This window comes from Chrysemys picta, chromosome 2 (genome assembly GCF_011386835.1).
Source record: "Chrysemys picta bellii isolate R12L10 chromosome 2, ASM1138683v2, whole genome shotgun sequence".
Taxonomy (NCBI): domain Eukaryota; kingdom Metazoa; phylum Chordata; order Testudines; family Emydidae; genus Chrysemys; species Chrysemys picta.
Genome location: NC_088792.1, coordinates 55938478 through 55957761, shown reverse-complemented (window position 1 = coordinate 55957761; position 19284 = coordinate 55938478). Strand labels below are relative to the sequence as shown.

General features: G+C 41.0%; 1 protein-coding gene across 6 annotated transcripts in view; it reads left to right on the top strand.

Moving 5' to 3' along the window:
- The window catches only part of DGKB (diacylglycerol kinase beta), a 525201-nt gene that overhangs the window by 420760 nt on the left and 85157 nt on the right, over nucleotides 1-19284 (top strand). For all 6 annotated transcript variants that reach the window (XM_065583181.1, XM_065583182.1, XM_042856642.2 and 3 more), the window contains one exon: nucleotides 1225-1420. In XM_065583181.1, coding sequence (XP_065439253.1) covers nucleotides 1225-1420 — 196 coding nt within the window. The remainder of the gene's footprint in view (nucleotides 1-1224; nucleotides 1421-19284) is intronic.

Below are 19284 nucleotides of genomic sequence, written 5' to 3'. Positions count from 1 at the left end.
AAAGAGATAGCAAAGAAACCAAAGTGGGATTCCTTATATCACTTTCAAGGAAAGCTATTATATTATTGAAGAAACTGATTTTAAAGCAGAATAGAAGTTTCCTTATGGCTCTACTGATAGCAGTTTGCTTCTGGCCAAGAAGGTCTTTGGTTTATCTCCAACATGGGCTCATTCCCAATTATTTGACTGCTGTATAGTACTGAGCGGGTGTGTGCTATTAGTCCGTCAGGTGTGGTGATAAATTAAAGTCCTCTAGAACAGCGGTTCTCAAACTTTAGCAACTCAAGGACCCCCATTTTGATTTTTAAAAAAATGGGGACCCCCCCAAGCCTCCCCTCACTCAGACCCAGGCCCCTGCCCCACCCCACCCCTTTCCCCAAGGCCCCACCTCTTCCCACCCCCACTTCACCCCTATCCTGCCTCTTTCCACTCCGTCCCCGCTACTCCCCTTCCCTCCCAGGGGCCTCCTGCATGCTGCTGAACAGCTGTTCCCTGGCATGCAGGAGGCTCTGGGAGGGAGGGGTAGGAGGTGAGGGAGGGAGAGGGAGGAGTTGATCAGCTGGGCCCGCAGACCCCCTGGAGTACCCTCGTGGACCCCAGTTTCAGAAACACTGCTCTAGAAGGTTAATTTAAATTTTAAAAGTAAATTAATGTTCAGAAAAGGGTTTTGATTAACAACAGTGGAGATGTCAGAAACTCCATGAAGTCTACGTCGGGACTTCCACTATTGCTACTGATCTTACATGGAAAGTGCTCAGATACTATGGTGCTGGGCAGCAGTATAAAACCCTAAAATAGAAAAAAGTGTTTCTCTGGCACAGACAGGAGATACAATTATTGTGAAGGTAGTTTTTGCGATATGGATATTTGTCCAGTAAGAGCTGTAGTGAGATCATGAACACATTTCACATCAGTCAATGCGTAACCATCAGATAACAGCCTTTCACTGCCAAATAGTTCCATATTTAAGCAAGCAACCTGGAGATGAATAGTAATAATATCCACATTCTGCCTCCTGAACCAGGACCTTGTACCCTTCTTCCCTGCTCATAATTCCTTTCCAGAGATAATATATATATATATATTAGTATTAAACAGGAATATGTATTTGACAGTAGGAGGAATGATGAAGGAAAAACAACAACTGGTAGGTAGAACATTCTGATTTTCTCTTTCTGTCTTACTGCCTTCTCTCTTTATTTCTTTGTTTCCTTTGCTAATCAGTGTGATGGAATTCAGCTAGACTTAATCAATATTTCTCTGGAAGGAATTGCCATTCTGAACATTCCAAGCATGCACGGTGGATCAAATCTTTGGGGAGAGACCAAGAAAAGACGTAGTCATCGTCGAACTGAAAAGAAGAGGTTGGATAAAAGAAGCACTGTCACAGATGCCAAGGAATTGAAGGTTGCATGTCAAGGTAATCTTCAGATTAAAATGAATAGCTGGTTCTAGACAGTCAAATAATTTATTAAACTATAACGCTATATGCCTCTTTATCGAAACTAAGAGTGGCTTAAAAAAACAAAACACACCAAAAAAAATGCTGCAGCAGTGCACTGCCATAAACACATCTACACTGATAATTGCGGTCTTTGTGCAAACCTACCTTACCTAGATAGGACATCCCATGTGAAGCAGACTAAACAACAACATGGAGCACTGCTGTTCTATTCTGTAGAAAAAGTGCTTAGTGCTACAGAAGCCAGATAAAAGCTACTCATGAATGGCACTCTACATACAGTTTGGTTGCAGGGACAGACATGCCCCTTTTCTGACAGAATTTGTCCTCCATGGCCATGGCGGTTGTCTCATCATGGTAATAATGAGGATCTGCTACCACACTGTAGCATACGATACCTGGATCCCATCTGCACTCCCTGATTATATGCACTGCAGTTTGCCTGCCAGCTTTCCCTTCCATTTAGTCATTACTCATTTTTATAGAGAAGATCCGGATTCAGTCCTACGATTTTATTATTAATAGTTATTTCTGACAATCATTATAGTAAATAAGTGTCCATTTTACTTGGTGGGAGCTGGAAGGCCTTCATTGTAACACAACATTAAATATCACCAGTTAAGAAGTTTAAATCAATTTTTCTCCAAGTTTTACATTTTGTGGACCACTTTCTAAAGGAGAATTTCTCATGAACCCACCTCCCCACATAACACTCCAACATTTTGATCTCAAAATATTATTTGGTACGGACCACATGGAAGCGTTCTACAGACCACAGTATGAGACCATTGGCCTACAGTTATCGGCTACATACTTCTTCTTTTGCTTTCTTTGTATTTTTCACTTTCAAAGAGAAAGATCACTTGCCCCAATGGGTTAAAACATTCAAAAGGTGTATTTCTTGGTAAGCTTGATAAAACTCAGGATTTTTACATTCTGATTTTATTTGAATCCTTCTACTTTTGCTGCTTCTCTAAAGATTCTAAATGTCTGGGTTTTTTTCCAGACCTGGTACTCTGGCATTAAACTTTTTTTTAAGTCATTGTTTGTTCATGACACTAGTATGGGATATAGTGTAGCTTTAAACCACTACCTGCCTGGGATAAGAAGGCAATGTGTATTGGCAGCAGTTTACTGAGGCATTGTCTGAAGAAGGCACAAGGACTCTGGGATTGCTTGGGGACTGGCCACAACAATGGCCTCTGCTATGCCCATTAGCAGGGTGCAGCACATTCCCTTCACTCCCATCCTCATTTTAGCCCTGCTCTGATAGTCCATGTGGAGGTGGGACAGGTCCATGGCACTACCACTACCTTCCTACCAACTACAGAGTTTCTACTGCTACTGTCAATACTAGAATCCCTTGGTTCTTGAACACCAAGAGAAAAAAGATCAAAATTGTGCTTGGTCCACCGACCAACATAAGTTTCACCGACAAAAGTGCTGGTTTGGACAGCACTGTGCCAGCAGGAGAGGCTCACTTGCGGACATAGCTAAGACCACTTGTTGGGGGTGGTTTAATTATGGTGGCAAAGAACTCTCTCTTGCCAGCAAAAAGAGGCTACACAGGAGACTTTACAGCTGTAGCAGTACAACTGTGCCACTGTAAGGTCCAACTGTAATGTAGGCATAGCCTAACAAACAAAGGGATATAGAGCCTTTCACATCTAGGACAGTGATTCACATGCCTTTCAAATTGGTATGGATGAAAACTATTGTAACCGCTCAGCTGTATCGAACAGGATAGCAGTTTCAGTCTAGTGACTGGTGGACTTGTCTCCATGTTACAGTAATAATTATTACACTTTGTTTACATCCTTGTTGGCAGTCTCAGCAGAGATATCAAGGACTGAATGAAGGCCACTAGTTACCTTTAAAGGTGGTCCCTCCATGTCAGTGTTCAGGAATGTTGCTGGGTAGTGCGAAGAAGTTTGGAAAGTCATTGGCTGTGTTGTATCTGTTTTGTGGGTAAACAATGTGACTCTGCTTCCAATATCAATCAAGTACCTTTCCCAAGCCTTGCATTAACTTAAACATTTAAGTCTAAAGTAAATAGTTAGTGGATAAACCCTAGTGGTTACCAGATAGGAAAAAAACAAATTTGTTAGGTGAAGAAATGTATTTCAAGTTTCAAAGAGCTTCTTTTAAACAACAGGTTTTTTGAAGTGTGTGAAGAAGTACTTTGACTTTACATTTGGAATTTATAAAGAGCTTTGGTTAGGTAAAGTGAAAAGTTTAAATCAATCAGCTATCAAAACAGCTGACTTCCTGTCTGTTCTCAGACAATGTGATTCCTTTGCTAGCTTCAGAATAATATGTCCTTGAGTCACATCTTTTCTTAGATTAGTGTCTTTTTTATCCCTTAAAATGCATTTTAGTTACTTAAAGGCTTGTGTATTTTTTAGTTTGGAGCAAACATTTCACAAAATGTTAAAGACTTCTGCTGAAGTTTGTACTGGGTGGTTTGAGAACCAAGATAAATACACACCTGCATGTTAATCTCTGTTCATTTATTTACTTAGTCTGAATAAATATCCTTTCAGCTGGTTTTATATCCAAACACAGCATCTAATCACAAGACCTAACTAAACAGCCACACTTTATAGGAGACTATTAGCTAACATAAAGCTTTTATAAGGATATATATCTGATTTTCCTGAAAATCTAATTATCCTAATTAGGACTTTTGAGCAGTATTAAAGCTCATTTTTAGTATTATCAAATAATAGCAATGCAACTGTGTCACTAAAACTGTGGATCAATCTGTGTTTCATTAGAAATCCCTGCTTTTGTGATTTTATAACATGACGATAAAAATGAGCATTGGGCTGAAGCTTGGCACGCACAGCCTGAATCCTGGAATGATTAACACTGTCAACACTTAAGACTGGATTGTTACTGTGCAATCTGCCCTAAATAAGAGGCATCATGTTGCTTTGCTGACCCTGAAGCAGGTCAGGAGAGAGATTGTGGGACTAAACTGCACAAAGTTTACGCCTGGGGCAGAATATGTGGCCTGATGCATGCAGCAACACCACTTCTTGTATTGAAGGGGGAGGAGCCAAAGCTCTACCTACTCCTGGCCCCTCCTGCCCACGGGGTGGAGGGATGTATTTGTTCTGTGAAGCCTGCTTCCTCTCTTGCGTTGCTACTTGTGATGGAAATAGCCTGCATAAGGGAGTAAGGTGTCGCCTAGGGTGACCAGATCACTAACAGGAAATATCGGGACGCGGGGGGGGGGGGGGGGGGGGGGGGAGGGAGCAAAAAAAAAAAAACCACCCAAAAAAAAGCTGTTTTGCAGGTGCCGGGGGAATTAGCAGGCCCCGGCTGCGCCGCGTCCCTGCCTCCCCTCAGGGCCCCGGGCACATGTGGCACGTTCCGCAGGGAAGGAGCCGCTGGAGTGAGAGGCGTGGGGCTCCGGACCCCGGCAGTGGTGGGGGAGAGCGGCTCAGAGCCACGTGAGTGGCCACGTAAAGTGTATCGGCTGGGGAGGGGGACCCCGGCCGGCTCCTCGCCCTGTCCTGTAGGGGGGGTAGCGTCCCCGCCCCACGCCAGCATGTCTCGCCGGCCACCGCAGGCCAGGTAAGGAGTCGAGTCCCCCCTCCTCCGGCTCCTCAGCTGAGCGGCATTCCTCCTCCCTCCCAGGCTTGCAGCTGTAATGCGGCGCAAGCCTGGAGGGAGGGGGTGGTGGCCGGCTTCCAGTTCCTGGAGCTGGTGAGTAGGGGCAGCGGGTGGGTAAGCGGGGCTGGCAAGGGGGCTGCTCCCCCAGGAGGGTGACGGCCGGGGTCCCCCTCCAAGCCGATAAACTTTACATGGCCACTCGTACGGCCCCGAGCCACTCTTCCCCACTGCTGCCGGGGTCTGGAGCCCCCCCGTCTACCTCCTGGGGGAGCAGCCCCCCTGCCCGCCTGGTGCCCGTACTCACCAGCTCCAGGAACTGGAAGCCGGCCACCACCCCCTCCCTCCAGGCTTGCCGCCATTACAGTAACAAGCCTGGGAGGGAGGAGGAATGCCACATGCTTGGGGAAGAGGCGGGGCCAGGGTGGGGATTTGGGGAGGGAGCCAATGGTGGAAGGAGGGGGTGGAGTCGGGGGGTGGGGGGGGGCGAGAGCTCTTCAGGAGGGCAAATTTGCTTGTTTGTCCCGTGTCCCGACCGCACATCGGTCGGGATGTGGGACAAACAAGCAAATATCAGGACAGTCCCGATAAAATCGGGACGTCTGGTCACCCTAGTGTCGCCTTACACTTCTTGTGTGCTACCATACTAGCCAGGCTATAATTTGCCCCTTAACTAGAAAGAAGAAGAAAATCATAGAAACATAGGGCTGGAAGGAACCTCAAGAGGTCATGTAATCTAGCCCCTTGTGCTGAGGCAGGACCAAGTATATTTTGACCATCCCTGACCAGTGCTTGTCTAACCTGTTCTTAAAAACCTCCTGTGTTGGGGATTCCACAACCTCCCTTGAAAGCTTATTTCAGTGCTTAATTATCCTTAGAGTTAGAAAGTTTTTCCTAATATCTAACCTAAATCTCTCTTGCTGAAGATTAAGCTGATTACTTCTTGCCTTATCTTCAATGAACATGGAGAACAATTGATCAGCATCCTCTTTATAACATCTTTTAACATAACTGAAGACTGGTCTCCCTGAGTCTTCTTGCCTCAGGACTAAACATGCCCAGTTTTTTTAACCTTTCCTCAAAAGTCAGATTTTCTGAACCTTTTATCATCTTTGTTGACCTCCTCTGGACTTTCTCCAATTTATTTGCAAAACAATCCCATTAGTAAAATCAATGAAACATAAATTGAAATTTAACAACTTGAAAAGCCAAGTTCTTCACTTGGGTGCATGAGTGCAACTCCCACTGATTTCTATGGGAGTTGTGCATGGATGTCAGAGAGTGACATTTGACACTAATATTTTCTACTTATAACTGGCTTTGTTATATATATATATATAGATAGATATAGATAGATATTAATTGTGCATAAGTAAGATAGCATATTTCAAGAAAAGTTTCTAGAGCAGAAATGCACATGCTTATTAATACTTGATTGAGTTAAGAAAGAATTATTATAGTTTCTTTTGTGCAAAATCCATTTATTTTAAAGACCTAAATACAGATTTAGTTGGCAGTCTAGAACAGCTAGAAGATTTGGTAAGCATTTTGCTTTTGCAAAATTTTCATATGCAATATTTTACTATATCGGATCCCCTGGCATTAACAGATCTGTGAAATGTCTACACATTACTGATTATTCCAAGAACAGCATTTTAGCTGTAACTGCAAACCATCTTTCTTTCTGGAGCTTAAACAAAATCCTTTAACATTATTTGGCCAAGAGTTTTCTTTATGAATATACACAAATATTAATAAAAGCCAAGAATCAATGTTTTAGAAAAGGTGAACCTATGGCATGTAGACTAAAATATGAGCTTAGACATATAACTGTAAACAACTGAGCTACCTGCTTTTTAGCAAATGACACTCACTCAAAACATAGATTATATTATGACACTATATTTTCCATGAAAGATACACCAGTTCTGTTAGGTGATATAACAACAATGATTATATATTAAATTCTCTTCCTGACAGAAATGTTAAATCAAGTTCTCAAACCTTTCCCTGTTTTCTTTAGTATTTGTGACAGAAAGAAATATATTATTATAGGAATTGCACTGTGTAGCGGGGTGGACACCCGCTCCTACCCTGAGGGGTTGGAAAAGCCCTTCAGAGGGCTGGGGCTGGGCAAGGTAAAACCTTGGCTGCGGCCTAGGAGAAGGCTAAGGGGTACTGGGGGTTGCAGAGGGCAGCCCAGGACTAGGCCAAGGCAGCAGGTCCAAACCCAACCTTGCCAATGATGAGTGGCCTATATTGCAGTCTGCCCCAGAGAATGAAGGCTAGCTGGTGACTGTCAGTGGCCTTATCCTGAGGTGAGGTGGGGTTAGTGGGTGGAGGTTACCCTGGGAGGGGAGAACCAGCATGTGTGGGTATTGCCAGGGGGCAGCACCCAGAGCAAGGGGCACTGGGGTCCTGGGAGGGACACGGGGGGCCAGTGCAGACAACAAGGTGGATCACCAGCCTGCAGAGGGCGCTCCAGAGGCTGGTGAGCTAATTCCCTGGATGACCAGCAGGAGGCGCCGCAGAGGTGAGTCCGAACGTGTCTCACACTGCCAAAGCTTTCTTTTGGTGAGGAAAAATACATACGTTTTGTTTGCTGAATCTTATTTGGAGCCCAGTCCCAACTGCTGAAGTTTATTGGGAGCCTAATTTGGTGCTGGATTATGTTAAGCACCTCACTGAATCATACCCTTGGGGCCCAATCCTTCAAACACACTCATGAGCACCCCATGCGTGCGCGCACACACACACATAACTTTATTCAGATGAGGAGTCCCAATGACTTCAATGGGAATGCTCATGTGAGCAAAGTTTATAAGCATAAATCTTAACAGGATTAAGGTCTTAAATTATAAACTCTTCAGGATAGGACCATTTCTTCCTGTGCACCTTGCACAGCAAGAGGCATACTGATGTTTAACAAAATGTTAAGAAAAGAGAAATCAAACTGAACAGCTTGACAGAAAACCTGTAGTAAGCTACTAGCCAGAGGCTTCTTAAATTTAAGACAATGCATGTTCATGGCTTAATTCAGCATTCAGATATAAACCATGCTCATGGCCTATGATTCAGTAACTCTAGGTGAAAATTTGTGTTGATGTATTTTCTCTATTATGAGATTCTGGATGGAAAAGCAGAAGCCATAGAAATGGAGCAACATCTGCCAAGACAACATACTCACAGTCACAAAAATGGGAAGATGCTGAAGCAAGGGAAAGTGACAAGGTCACAGGGGAGCTCAACAGCAGCCATGTAACATGGTGGTCTGCATCTGTAAGGGCCAGGGTGCCAGGGGCCGGCCAGCCTGTTTGATTACACTGCTCTACAGCCAAAATGCTTCTGAAATAAATATAGTCAAACTTTACTAATTCTGGGTCACTGAGAATGAAAACGATGCTTAAAATTGTTGACTGGCTCTAGTTTTCAAGATATGCTATTGGGTCAGTATATACAATCCTTGACTTGGGAATGGCGGAGGATAAGTGAGTTATAAAGGGAAGGGATCTCAATTTAAACCAGAAATGACTAAAATACATCTTTGACTGGATCTATGAATAAATCTATGACTGGGTTTGGACAGTACTTGCTTTTTAGGCAAAACAATGAATGATGCAATCTGAAGCTGGTATTGCGTCATACATGCTATGAATTGCATCATGTTATTCCTAGAAGTCATGGATGATGCAATCATAACGAAGCTTACATCACTCTGCTGAACAAATTGCCCTATATCAGCTCTAGAAATCATATAGTGTCGTGCTCTCTTATTTGTCAGTGTTTGATTTTGCAAAGGGACACATTTCTGTTTAGCCAAAGTGAGCAGAGCTGCCTCGTACTTGTGTGAACAGTGCAGATAACTTTTGCTATGTTTGTGGTGAAGTGACTTTTGCATCACAAAAGTGCAGTATAACCACTATGGTTAAGAAAGCCTATCACCTTTATTTTGGCTGCAAAATTGGAGATCAGGACAAGAGGTGGGCCCACACAGATGCTGCAACACTTGTGCAACAAATCTTCGCCAGTGGTTGAACAGGAAAAGGAAATCTACGCCTTTTGCAGTGCCAATGATTTGGAGAGAGCCAACAGATCATACCAGCAATTGTTACTTCTGCATGGTGCCTCCAGTTGGGAAAGGTGTGTCAAAGAAGAAAAAGTGGATTGTGCATTATCCAAACATTCCATCAGCTATACGCTCAGTACCCCACGGAGAAGGACTGCCAGTTCCTGATGCACCAGAATCATTCTCACTTGAGTCAGACAAGGAAGAGGATGAAACTTCTGGTCCTGAACCATCAAGGTCACAGGACCCACATTTTCTCCCATCCTCCTCCTCTGAACCACACCTCATAACACAAGGTGAACTGAATGACCTTGTCAGGGATTTGGAACTACCCAAGAGTAAGGCAGAGCTGTTGGGCTCCAGACTACAGCAGTGGAATCTCCTGGCAGGTGATGTTAAGGTTTCCATGTTCCGTGACCGTCAAAAGGATCTTGTCCCACTCTTCTTCATGGAAGGTGATCTTGTAGCCTGCAACAACATCGATGGTGTTATGGCAGCCCTCAACATCATTCACGATCCAGATGAGTGGACACTGTTCATTGATTCATTGAAGACGAGTCTTAAAGCTGTTTTACTGCATAATGGCAATGTTTTGCCATCAATTCCAGTTGGTCATGCAGTCCATATGAAGGAAACCTATGACAACATGAAACAACTTTTGAGGTGCATAAACTATGACCAACATCCGTGGTAGGTTTGTGGCGATTTGAAGGTTGTTGCTGTCTTGCTTGGTCTTCAGACTGGATACACAAAGTACTACTGTTTTCTCTGCGAATGGGATAGTCGTGCAAGAGATTCCCACTACATCAAGAAAGATTAGCCACTCCAACAGTCATTGGAGCCTGGGAGGAAAAGTGTTCAGCATCCACCACTTGTTGAATCAAGGAAGATTTTGTTACCACCCTAACACATCAAGCTGGGTCTGATGAAGAACTTTGTCAAGGCCATTGACAAAACACAAGCAGCTTTCAAGTACCTCCGTGGAAAATTTCCAAGGTTAAGTGAAGCTAAGATAAAGGAAGGTGTCTTTGTTGGTCCTCAGATTTGTGAACTTCTTCGAGATGATGCATTTGACCATGTGCTGCGTGGCAAGAAAAAGACGGCATGGAAAGCCTTCCAGTTAGTGGCAATAAATTTTCTCGGAAACAACAAGGCAGACAACTACAGGTTGTTGGTGGAAAACCTCCTCAAGGCATACAAAAGTCTTGGTTGCAACATGTCACTAAAAATACATTTTTTTGCACTCTCATCTAGATTTTTTTTCCACCGAACTGCGGAGCAGTGAGCGACAAGCATGGCGAGCGATTTCACCAGGACATTGCAACAATGGAGAAATGACAGGTTTCAGAGCTGAGTTTATGCTCTCTGTATGTGTGTAAAAAGCAACAGAGGGTCCTGTGGCACCTTTGAGACTAACAGAAGTATTGGGAGCATAAGTATTGGGAGCAAGGCATCTGAAGAAGTGAGGTTCTGACCCACGAAAGCTTATGCTCCCAATACTTCTGTTAGTCTCAAAGGTGCCACAGGAACCTCTGTTGCTTTTTACAGATTCAGACTAACACGGCTACCCCTCTGATGTATGTGTGTATATATATCTCCTCAATATTTATTCCACTCTATATGCATCCGAAGAAGTGGGCTGTAGTCCACGAAAGCTTATGCTCTAATAAATTTGTTAGTCTCTAAGGTGCCACAAGTACTCCTGTTCTTTTTAATGGAGAAATGCTATCGGGGCAAATGGAGCCCATCAATGCTTGCAGACTATTGCTGGACAGTGACAAGAGATGCTCCATTTAATGAATACAAGAGAGAAGCCAAGAAGTGCCGAGTAGACACTGAATAGGACTAAACTATGTACATAATAGTTTTTTGCCTTTTGTTTCATAATAAATTTTATTTATATAACCCTTTTGCTGATTTTTAAAGTGTGTGTTACATAAACAGGACAGGTGAAATATTATCATGTAAAGCAACCATAAACACATGAAAAGACCTAGGTTTAAAATTTATGATTAAAATTCTACTATCTACACAATACACATAGACATAAAATGTAAAAACGTAAATAACTTAGAAACAGTAGCCAATCAGTTGTTTTGTCATATTTGAATTCAGCACATCAAAATACATAATAAATAGCACATTTTATCTCTGAAGCAGACGACTTCTCAAAAATTGTAGACCAGTGTTATCAGACCCAGATGAGAAGGGGTTACATGCCGTCTCTAAAGGGGTCAGTTGACAGAGGTTGCAGGAGGAAAGTTGGCTTCTGTGAGTAGCTCTGGAGTAGAGGAAGTGGGTAGCAGAGTGAAAGGCCTCTGGTCCTGGCAACCTACTTTATTTTATGTTTGAATTAATAAAATAGTGCCCTGGAGAAGAGCCTCAAAGACTCTGTGTGGCAGTGAATTTTTAATGGGGCAGGGAGACAGGCCAGCAGCCTACATGTAGTGGAGAACACAGGCAAGCAATCAGCCCTTTGAACTTAGGGGAAGATGAGGCAACAGCTAGTCTGATGCCAGACCAGGTAAGGTGGCCCTGCTGTAAGCCATAAAAAGAGAAAAAAGAATATTCCGTACAGTTAACATGACAATGGCAAGGGAACAAACCCATCCAACAGAGCTAGGGGATAAATGGCAGGAATTCTTGAAGGTAGGCTTGGAACACTTAATGGCTTTACAATATCCTTTAGTTAATCAACAAGCTTTGTTTTGGGGGGAAATTTTAAGTTACTGCATGGCTATTTTCAGTGCTGCCATGGCTCTCTGAATTTCGAACTTTGAATCAGAATGTTGACTTTGGATCAGAAAGTTGTTTCAATATTTAATTACTCTCACTGCTAAAAAAATGTATGCCTTATTTCCATTCTTAATTTGTCTAGCTTCAGCTTCCAGCCCCTGGATCATGTTATACCTTTCTCTGCTAGATCAAAGATCCCTTTATTAAATATTTGTTCCCCAGGTAGGTACATATAGACTGTGATCAAGTCACCCCTTTACCTTCTCTTTGTTAAATTAAATAGATTGAGCTCCTAAGTCTGTCACTGTAAGACAGGTTTTCTAATCTTTTAATCATGCTCATGGCTCTTTTCTGAACTTTGTCCAATTTATGAACATCCTTCTGAATTGTAGACACCAGAATTGGACACAGTATTCCAGCAGTGGTTGCACCAGTGCCAAATACAGTGGTAAAATCCTCTATGCCCACTCCTCTCCAATTCCCCTGGTTATGTATCCAAGGAATGCTTTAACACTGTTGACCACAGCATTGCATTGGGAGCTTTCATTTAGCTGATTACAACCCCCAAATCTTTTTCAGAGTTACTGCTTCCCAAGATAGAGTCCTCATTGTGTAAATATGGCTTACATTCTTTTGTTCATAGATTTAGCCATCTTACATTTAGCCATATTAAAACACATATTCTTTGCTTGTGCCCGTCTTACCAAGCAATCCAGATCACTCTGTGTCTGTCCTCTTCATTATTTACTGCTCCCCCAATTTTTGTATCATCTGCAAACTTTATCATTAGGACCCTACCAAATTCTCGGTCCGCTTTGGTAAATTTCACAGTGACGGGATTTAAAAAATCTTAAATGTCATGGTTTCAGATATTTAAATCTTAAATTTCACAGTGTTGTAACCATGGAGGTCCTGTCCAAAAGGGGATTATGGTGGAGGTGTGTGCGCAAGGTTATTGTAGGGGGGTTGTGGTATTGCCACCCTTACTTCTGTGCTGCTGCTGCTGGTGGCAGCACTGCCTTCAGAGCTGGGCGGCTAGAGAGTGGCGGATGCTGGATAGGAGCCCAGCTCTGAGGGCAGTGCCACTGTCAGCAGCACTGCAGAAGTGAGGGTGGCATGGTATGATATTGCCATCCTTACTTCTGTGCTGCCAGCAGAGATGGATCTGACCTGGCTCCGGGAGTGGCCCTCTGCAGCCTGGTTGGGACTAGCAGCTGGAGCCTGGCACACAGTAGGAGCCCCCAGTTGGTGTTCTCCCAACCCTGCCCCTCCCCAGCACTCAGGGATTAAGGGGGCCTTGGGCTGCCTGTGTGTGTGTTGGGGGTGACCACAGTGCCACCCCTGACCATAGTGCCCTGGGCAGTCACCCATGTCACCCACTCATAGGTCATCCCTGCCCCCCCAGCAAAAAAGTGATGACCCTCCCCCCCATATCATGCCACCCTCACTTCTGTGCTGCTACTGGTGGAAGTGCTGCCTTCAGAGCTGGATGCCTGGGATAAGCCATTGCTTTCTGGCCACCCAGCTCTGAAGGCAGCGCAGAAGTAAGGGTGGCAATACCACGACCCACCCCTACAATAGCCAGATTTCACAGGGGAGACCAGATTTCATGGGGAAGACCAGATTTCACGATCCATGATACGTTTTTCACAGCCATGAATTTGGTAGGACCCTCTTTATCATTAATTTTGTTATGTTTTTTTCTAAGTCTTTAATAAAAATGTGAAATGACATAGGGCCAAGAACCAATCCCTGCAGGACCCCACTAGAAACACATGTCCAGTGATGAGCCTCCATTTACAATTACATGTTGAGACCTATCCGTTAGCCAGCTTTTTATCCCTTTAATATGGATAACTGTGTTAATTTTATATCTTTCTAATTTAATCAAAACATCATATGGTTCCAGGTCAAATGCCTTACGGAAGTCTAATTATATAACATCAGCACTATTACTTTTATCACACAAACTTGTAATCTCATCCAAAAAAAGATAGGAAGTTAGTGTGACAGGATCTACTTTCCATAAATCCATGTTGATTGACATTAATTATATTATCCTTCCTTAATTCTTTATTAATCAAGTCTTGTATCAGTCCTGTATCATCTTGATGGGGATTGAAGGGCATTGACAGTCTGATAATTGCTCAAGTCATCTTGTTTACTCTTTTAAAATATTGGCACATTGGCTTTCTTCTAGTCTTCTGGAACTTCCTCAGTGTTCCAAGATTACTGAAAATCAGCATTCATGGTCCAGCAAGCTCCTCAGCCAGCTCTCTTAAAACTCTTGAATGTAAGTTATCGAGACCTGCTTATTTAAATTGTGTAGTTATAACAGCTACTGTTTAACATCCTCCTGACATTCTAGTGGAATAAAAGACTGGTATCCTATAATCTGATATCATCTGTTTTTCCCAAAATACAGAATAGAAATATTTATTGAACACTTCTGCCTTTTCTTCATTATAATTGATAATTCTACCATTTCCATCTAGTAATGGACCAATATGGTCTTTTTGTTCCCAATGTACTTTTAAAAAAAAATCCTTCACTCTGCTGGCCATAGATTTCACTTTGTGTCCCTTGATTCCTTTATCAATTTTCTACAATTCCTAGTTTCAGTTTATATTTATTACTATCAAGTTCTGCTTTCTTCCACTTGTTACATTTATTTTTATTTTTTCAGCTACAAAATGACACAAAGATCGCTTTAGCATGCAACAAACATCTTCATAAAGTACCATAATTGAATATATGACTTAACTCTCCTATCTAGGTACTTTAGAAAACACACTTATTATATGGATTGATAGAAATGGACACACCTGCTGTTGTCTATTTCACCAATATTATTAGTCAGTTTTCTGGGTTATTTGGGTTAATTTAGAGGAACTTGTTTTAAATTGGCTAAATATAACTCAAGTGTCTATTTCAGAACTGTAAATGATACACTTGGCATCCAATTTCCAGTAAGCAGAAAAATTTCCAATCATTTAAATTCAGTGATTAAATCGATTAAATGTTGAAGCAAGCAAAGAATTACATATTATTCCTTAATGTAAAAAAATATTGAAAAAAGGATTATGGCAGATGGAGTGTCTCAATTCATAGAAGAGCTATGCATACTGATGTTGTTGGATTAGCTTCATTCTCTGACTGTAGAGTGGTCAAATCATTAGTTGTTTGGAAATTCAGTGCTGAGGACCCTGAGTATTTAAAAAATAATAATAAAAACCTCTAGTATATGATATTCATGGTGTTGCACACCTCCTGTGGAACTTATTTCTGTACAGTTTAATTCTCACATACGCGAACATTGATATAATATGTTAATCATTGCATGAACCCCAAAAGCTTGAAAGGCCTGGCTCAAACAACCATTTGATTTAGATGCTTATCTGAATCTCTTTGGTTTGAAAATTTCAAATTAATCTGTCAGGAGCTTTCCATTATTTCCTAGTTTCAGCTGTTCTGAAAATACTATAAGGACATCGTTTCTCATGGGTTGTTTGATTTTTTTTGTTTGTTTGTTTGTTTGTTTTTCCGCTTCTGGCCCTGAGTGAAACCAGGAATGCAAAAATACTAAACAAACAGAAAATAAATATGTTAATAGCCCTCTCCTCCCCCAAATACTCCGGCAAATAGATATGTGAGTTTTTCATACATCATAAAAGATTTGAGTTCATTTTAGTTGGTTCTAATTTTATTTGAACCAGTTTTCCCATCTCCGAAGATGGGTGCGTATGTTTCTACTTTCAACAGTCTCAAATAGGAATTAAAGGGCTTCAACAAACATACCACATTCCAAATACATTTGTAACTTAAAATTTAAAATAAGATCTGGTTAAATTGGTAAAACTCAGATGTGTTCAACTTGGGAGAGCCCTGATCCAAATTGGACCCAGAGTAAGTAATGAGAGGAGTAACCCAGGGACAATAAATGCATAGTGCTGAAAATGCGTAAAGAAGAGTGCAGAAGGGAAGAAAAAGACAGAAAAAAGCTGGTTAGAAGAGGAGGGAAGAGAGTATGAGAACAAAAAGCACAGTAATGAAAACATCCACATCATTATCATCTAATGGTGTAACTTGAAAGTTTGTTAATTCCTTGTACAATATTGCATTAAGGTTAGGCCTGGATACCAGTTGAGACTCTCCTGTTTGTTTGTTTTTTGTTTTTTTTTTCCTTGACAGGTCTTGGGAGAATTTACTGAGAGAGACTGGATAGAGTAACAAAACTAATAATTTTATTTAGAATGCTGAGATTTTATTTAGAAATTAGAACTTTCCCTTTAAGAGCTGTCCCTTCCAGCTTTATCCCTGTTTTCATGCTTCATTAGAATGCTTAATCATGGACATACTTGAAGGAGACAAGTCAGAAAAGATCTTAGTGTTCAAATGAAATCATTATTGTAATGTGTAAACCTTTGCAGGCTGATCTTTTTTTTCAGCAGTTTCACAAGAGCTGGAGTTGACAACTCAGTCCTTTATCCTGCTGACATATCTAATCTGTATACCATGTGCTTCATCTGGTGAGTTCTTAAAACCAAAATCCTGTCTGCTTTATGTGGATATTAAAGATAGGATGACCGTCTTCATAAGAGAAAGGGTTGTCTTGGGGTCCTTGCTGAAAATATCATTTCCCCCCTTTCCTCTCCATTGTTGTGCAATAGGCTGTGTGCCAGTTTTCCTCCTGGAAACCAACTTTTCACTGATGTGGCACAGCATTTATGCAGAGTCTGATTCTGCAGCCCTTACTCACATTGAGTAGTTTTCACTCATGCAAATAGCCCCACAGACCTCAGGAATTGAGCCCAGAATACCACATGTTGGAATCCTATAGAATAAAAAGTATTATCTGTGATAATTGCAGAATGGTGATGATGATTCTTATTATTGGGAAGCAGTAGCCTCTTAAGAATTAGAGTGACAATCTGATTTGGATTTATATTTATAAAGTATGTATGTATATATGTTTCTGGGTAGTATATATTATAATAAAATCCTTTTATTTACAAAGCAATTGAGATTGCCTTTGTATTATACCACAGAATGTTCATTTTATTTCAAGAGTTATTCACCAAAAGAGGATAATTATGGTGTATTTCACAGGCTACCAGAAGGAAAATGTATCTTTGAAAAGTTTCATTTCCCTTAAGTTGCTCGTTTTCTATAGGAAGACAGAGCTATTAAGTAGCACACATGGCAGAGATTGATTAAAATGGCATAGAGGACTATCTTATTTCTACGTACAGGGATTTGCATGAATAGCTCCCATGGTTTCAAACAGAAATTCACTCCAGCTACTCTGTAAGGAAGCTGAAGTAAATGGGTTTGTGCAGGGAACTAGGCAGGAATGGGAGGGCCATGTGCCGCACCAACCCAAAAGTGGAGAATAGACTTCTTTATGCTCTAAATTAGCTATTCCAGACTCTGGCCTGCAATAGGAGATGCAAGTGTTACATACATCCTATGCAAGGGCATGTGGCCACTTGCTTTCTGTAATTATGGACCAAGTCATTTCCTCCCCCTGCAGAGGGCTATATGCCAAGGAGGCCTTCCATGACTCTTAAGCCTTATCACACTAAGTAAACTAGTATTTTCTAGACTGACAGCCAAATGAATACTTAAGAGGGATATACAATATAATATATGTCCAGGATCTCCAAACGGTTTTAATACATTGTACTTGTGATGCATAATCAGTGATGCCTACAGTTTCCACAATTAATCGTACATTGTCAGGGTGATGGATTAGATGGCCTACCTGTTTTTTTTCCATTTCTGAAACACTAGCATTGTTAGTATTTATTCATGTAAAGACCTGAGCTCTGAGTTGAGAACATACTTTGCAGAATGTGAAACTCTCTAATATTTAGCTCTTGCATGTTTCAGTGGAACCTAGGGAAAGCTAAATTTTAGCTCTGAGATTCTTTTTCTTTTTCTTCCACGCCACAGTCTTTTTTTTTTTCTGACAGCATTTCACTGGTGTATGTTGGCAGCTTAGGAAATACAGAACAGTATAGTGACAATCTAGAATTAAGTGTGCTAAAATAAGAGACAAATAATTGTTACTTTAAAATTTACTGTGCAATGCACCAAATGTAGATATTTGTATAGGAATGTGTGATGTAAACAGCCTAGGATGTAACTCCCCTTGGTGTAATTCCATTGAAATTACCAGAATTATACCCAAGAAGAATAATGCAGTGTGTTAACTAAAAGCAGAATTTTGCACATACTGCACTCCTAAATGTGGATCAGAGAAACTTTGTAAGTTCTAGCTGAGGAAATGCTAATATATAAGAAGTCTCTTTAATAGAGAGATTTTTGATAAACCCATGAATATGCAACTTTTCCCCCCTACTCTGGCTGTAGTCCCATTAAAATCCTGTTTTGAAATGAGACTACTGCTGGAATAGAGGACTCTAAGATTAATCAAAAAAATCTCTGATGGAGGTTTCCTTTATGTTTAATAATAAAATGTATTTTTTTTTAAATTGCTCCATTCTACTGTTTTTCTAGAGGTTAAATCTGATCTCACACTCATGGAGAACAGAAGTAACTCCACTGTTGCAGTAATATTAAATCAGTGTGAGAATAGAAAAAGGCCCCAAGTCTGTGTCTTAAGTGTAAAATAACCATATTCTATCAAGTACTTGGGTAAGGACTTTTCCCTTAATTAACAAATGAAAACATCTGTTGCTTTCTCTGTTAAGCTCTTTTGATTTCATACAATTTTTATACTATACTTGTCTCTTTGATTCAGAAGTTTTTGAGATATAAATTATTTTTAAAAGTTACTTTTCTTCCAAATGCTTACAAAAAAGTCAGCAATTAACTAACTATAACAGGTGTTTCCTTTCTTGGGGAAAGGAATGCATATGATTATTGTAATTTAGATTCCTTTGCGAATTAAGGAATTGTTCTGTTATTCGAAAACACTGCAAGTGCACAGAAAATAATAAATATGCAGCTTTTAGGTAGAACGGTTGGATTAATTGAAGTCTGAGACTTTGTTAACCCTTTCTAAGTCTTTTTGGCTGTGAGATCTATACTAATGAAAATGCCTTAAAAAGGCATGACATAAGTGCAATCAGGTGTATGTGGGTGTGGTTAAAATTGACATATTTTATACTGCTAAATATATGCTTTTTCATGATGATCTTTACATGAAAAGGCAGCAACATCCATCTTCCATGTTCAATTTGTTTAAAAGCAGACAAGTATCCCATAGAATATCCAATAGTATATTACCCAAACCATTTGCCCATTTAACCCTGACCTAGATGCCTGAAGCGTAGGGATAAAGGTTCAGAAATACAAATAGAGTAGCCCAGCAGATCATTTTTTGGCTGTTATTTCACATAATCATGTTCTCCAATCCATTCTAATACAAACTTAC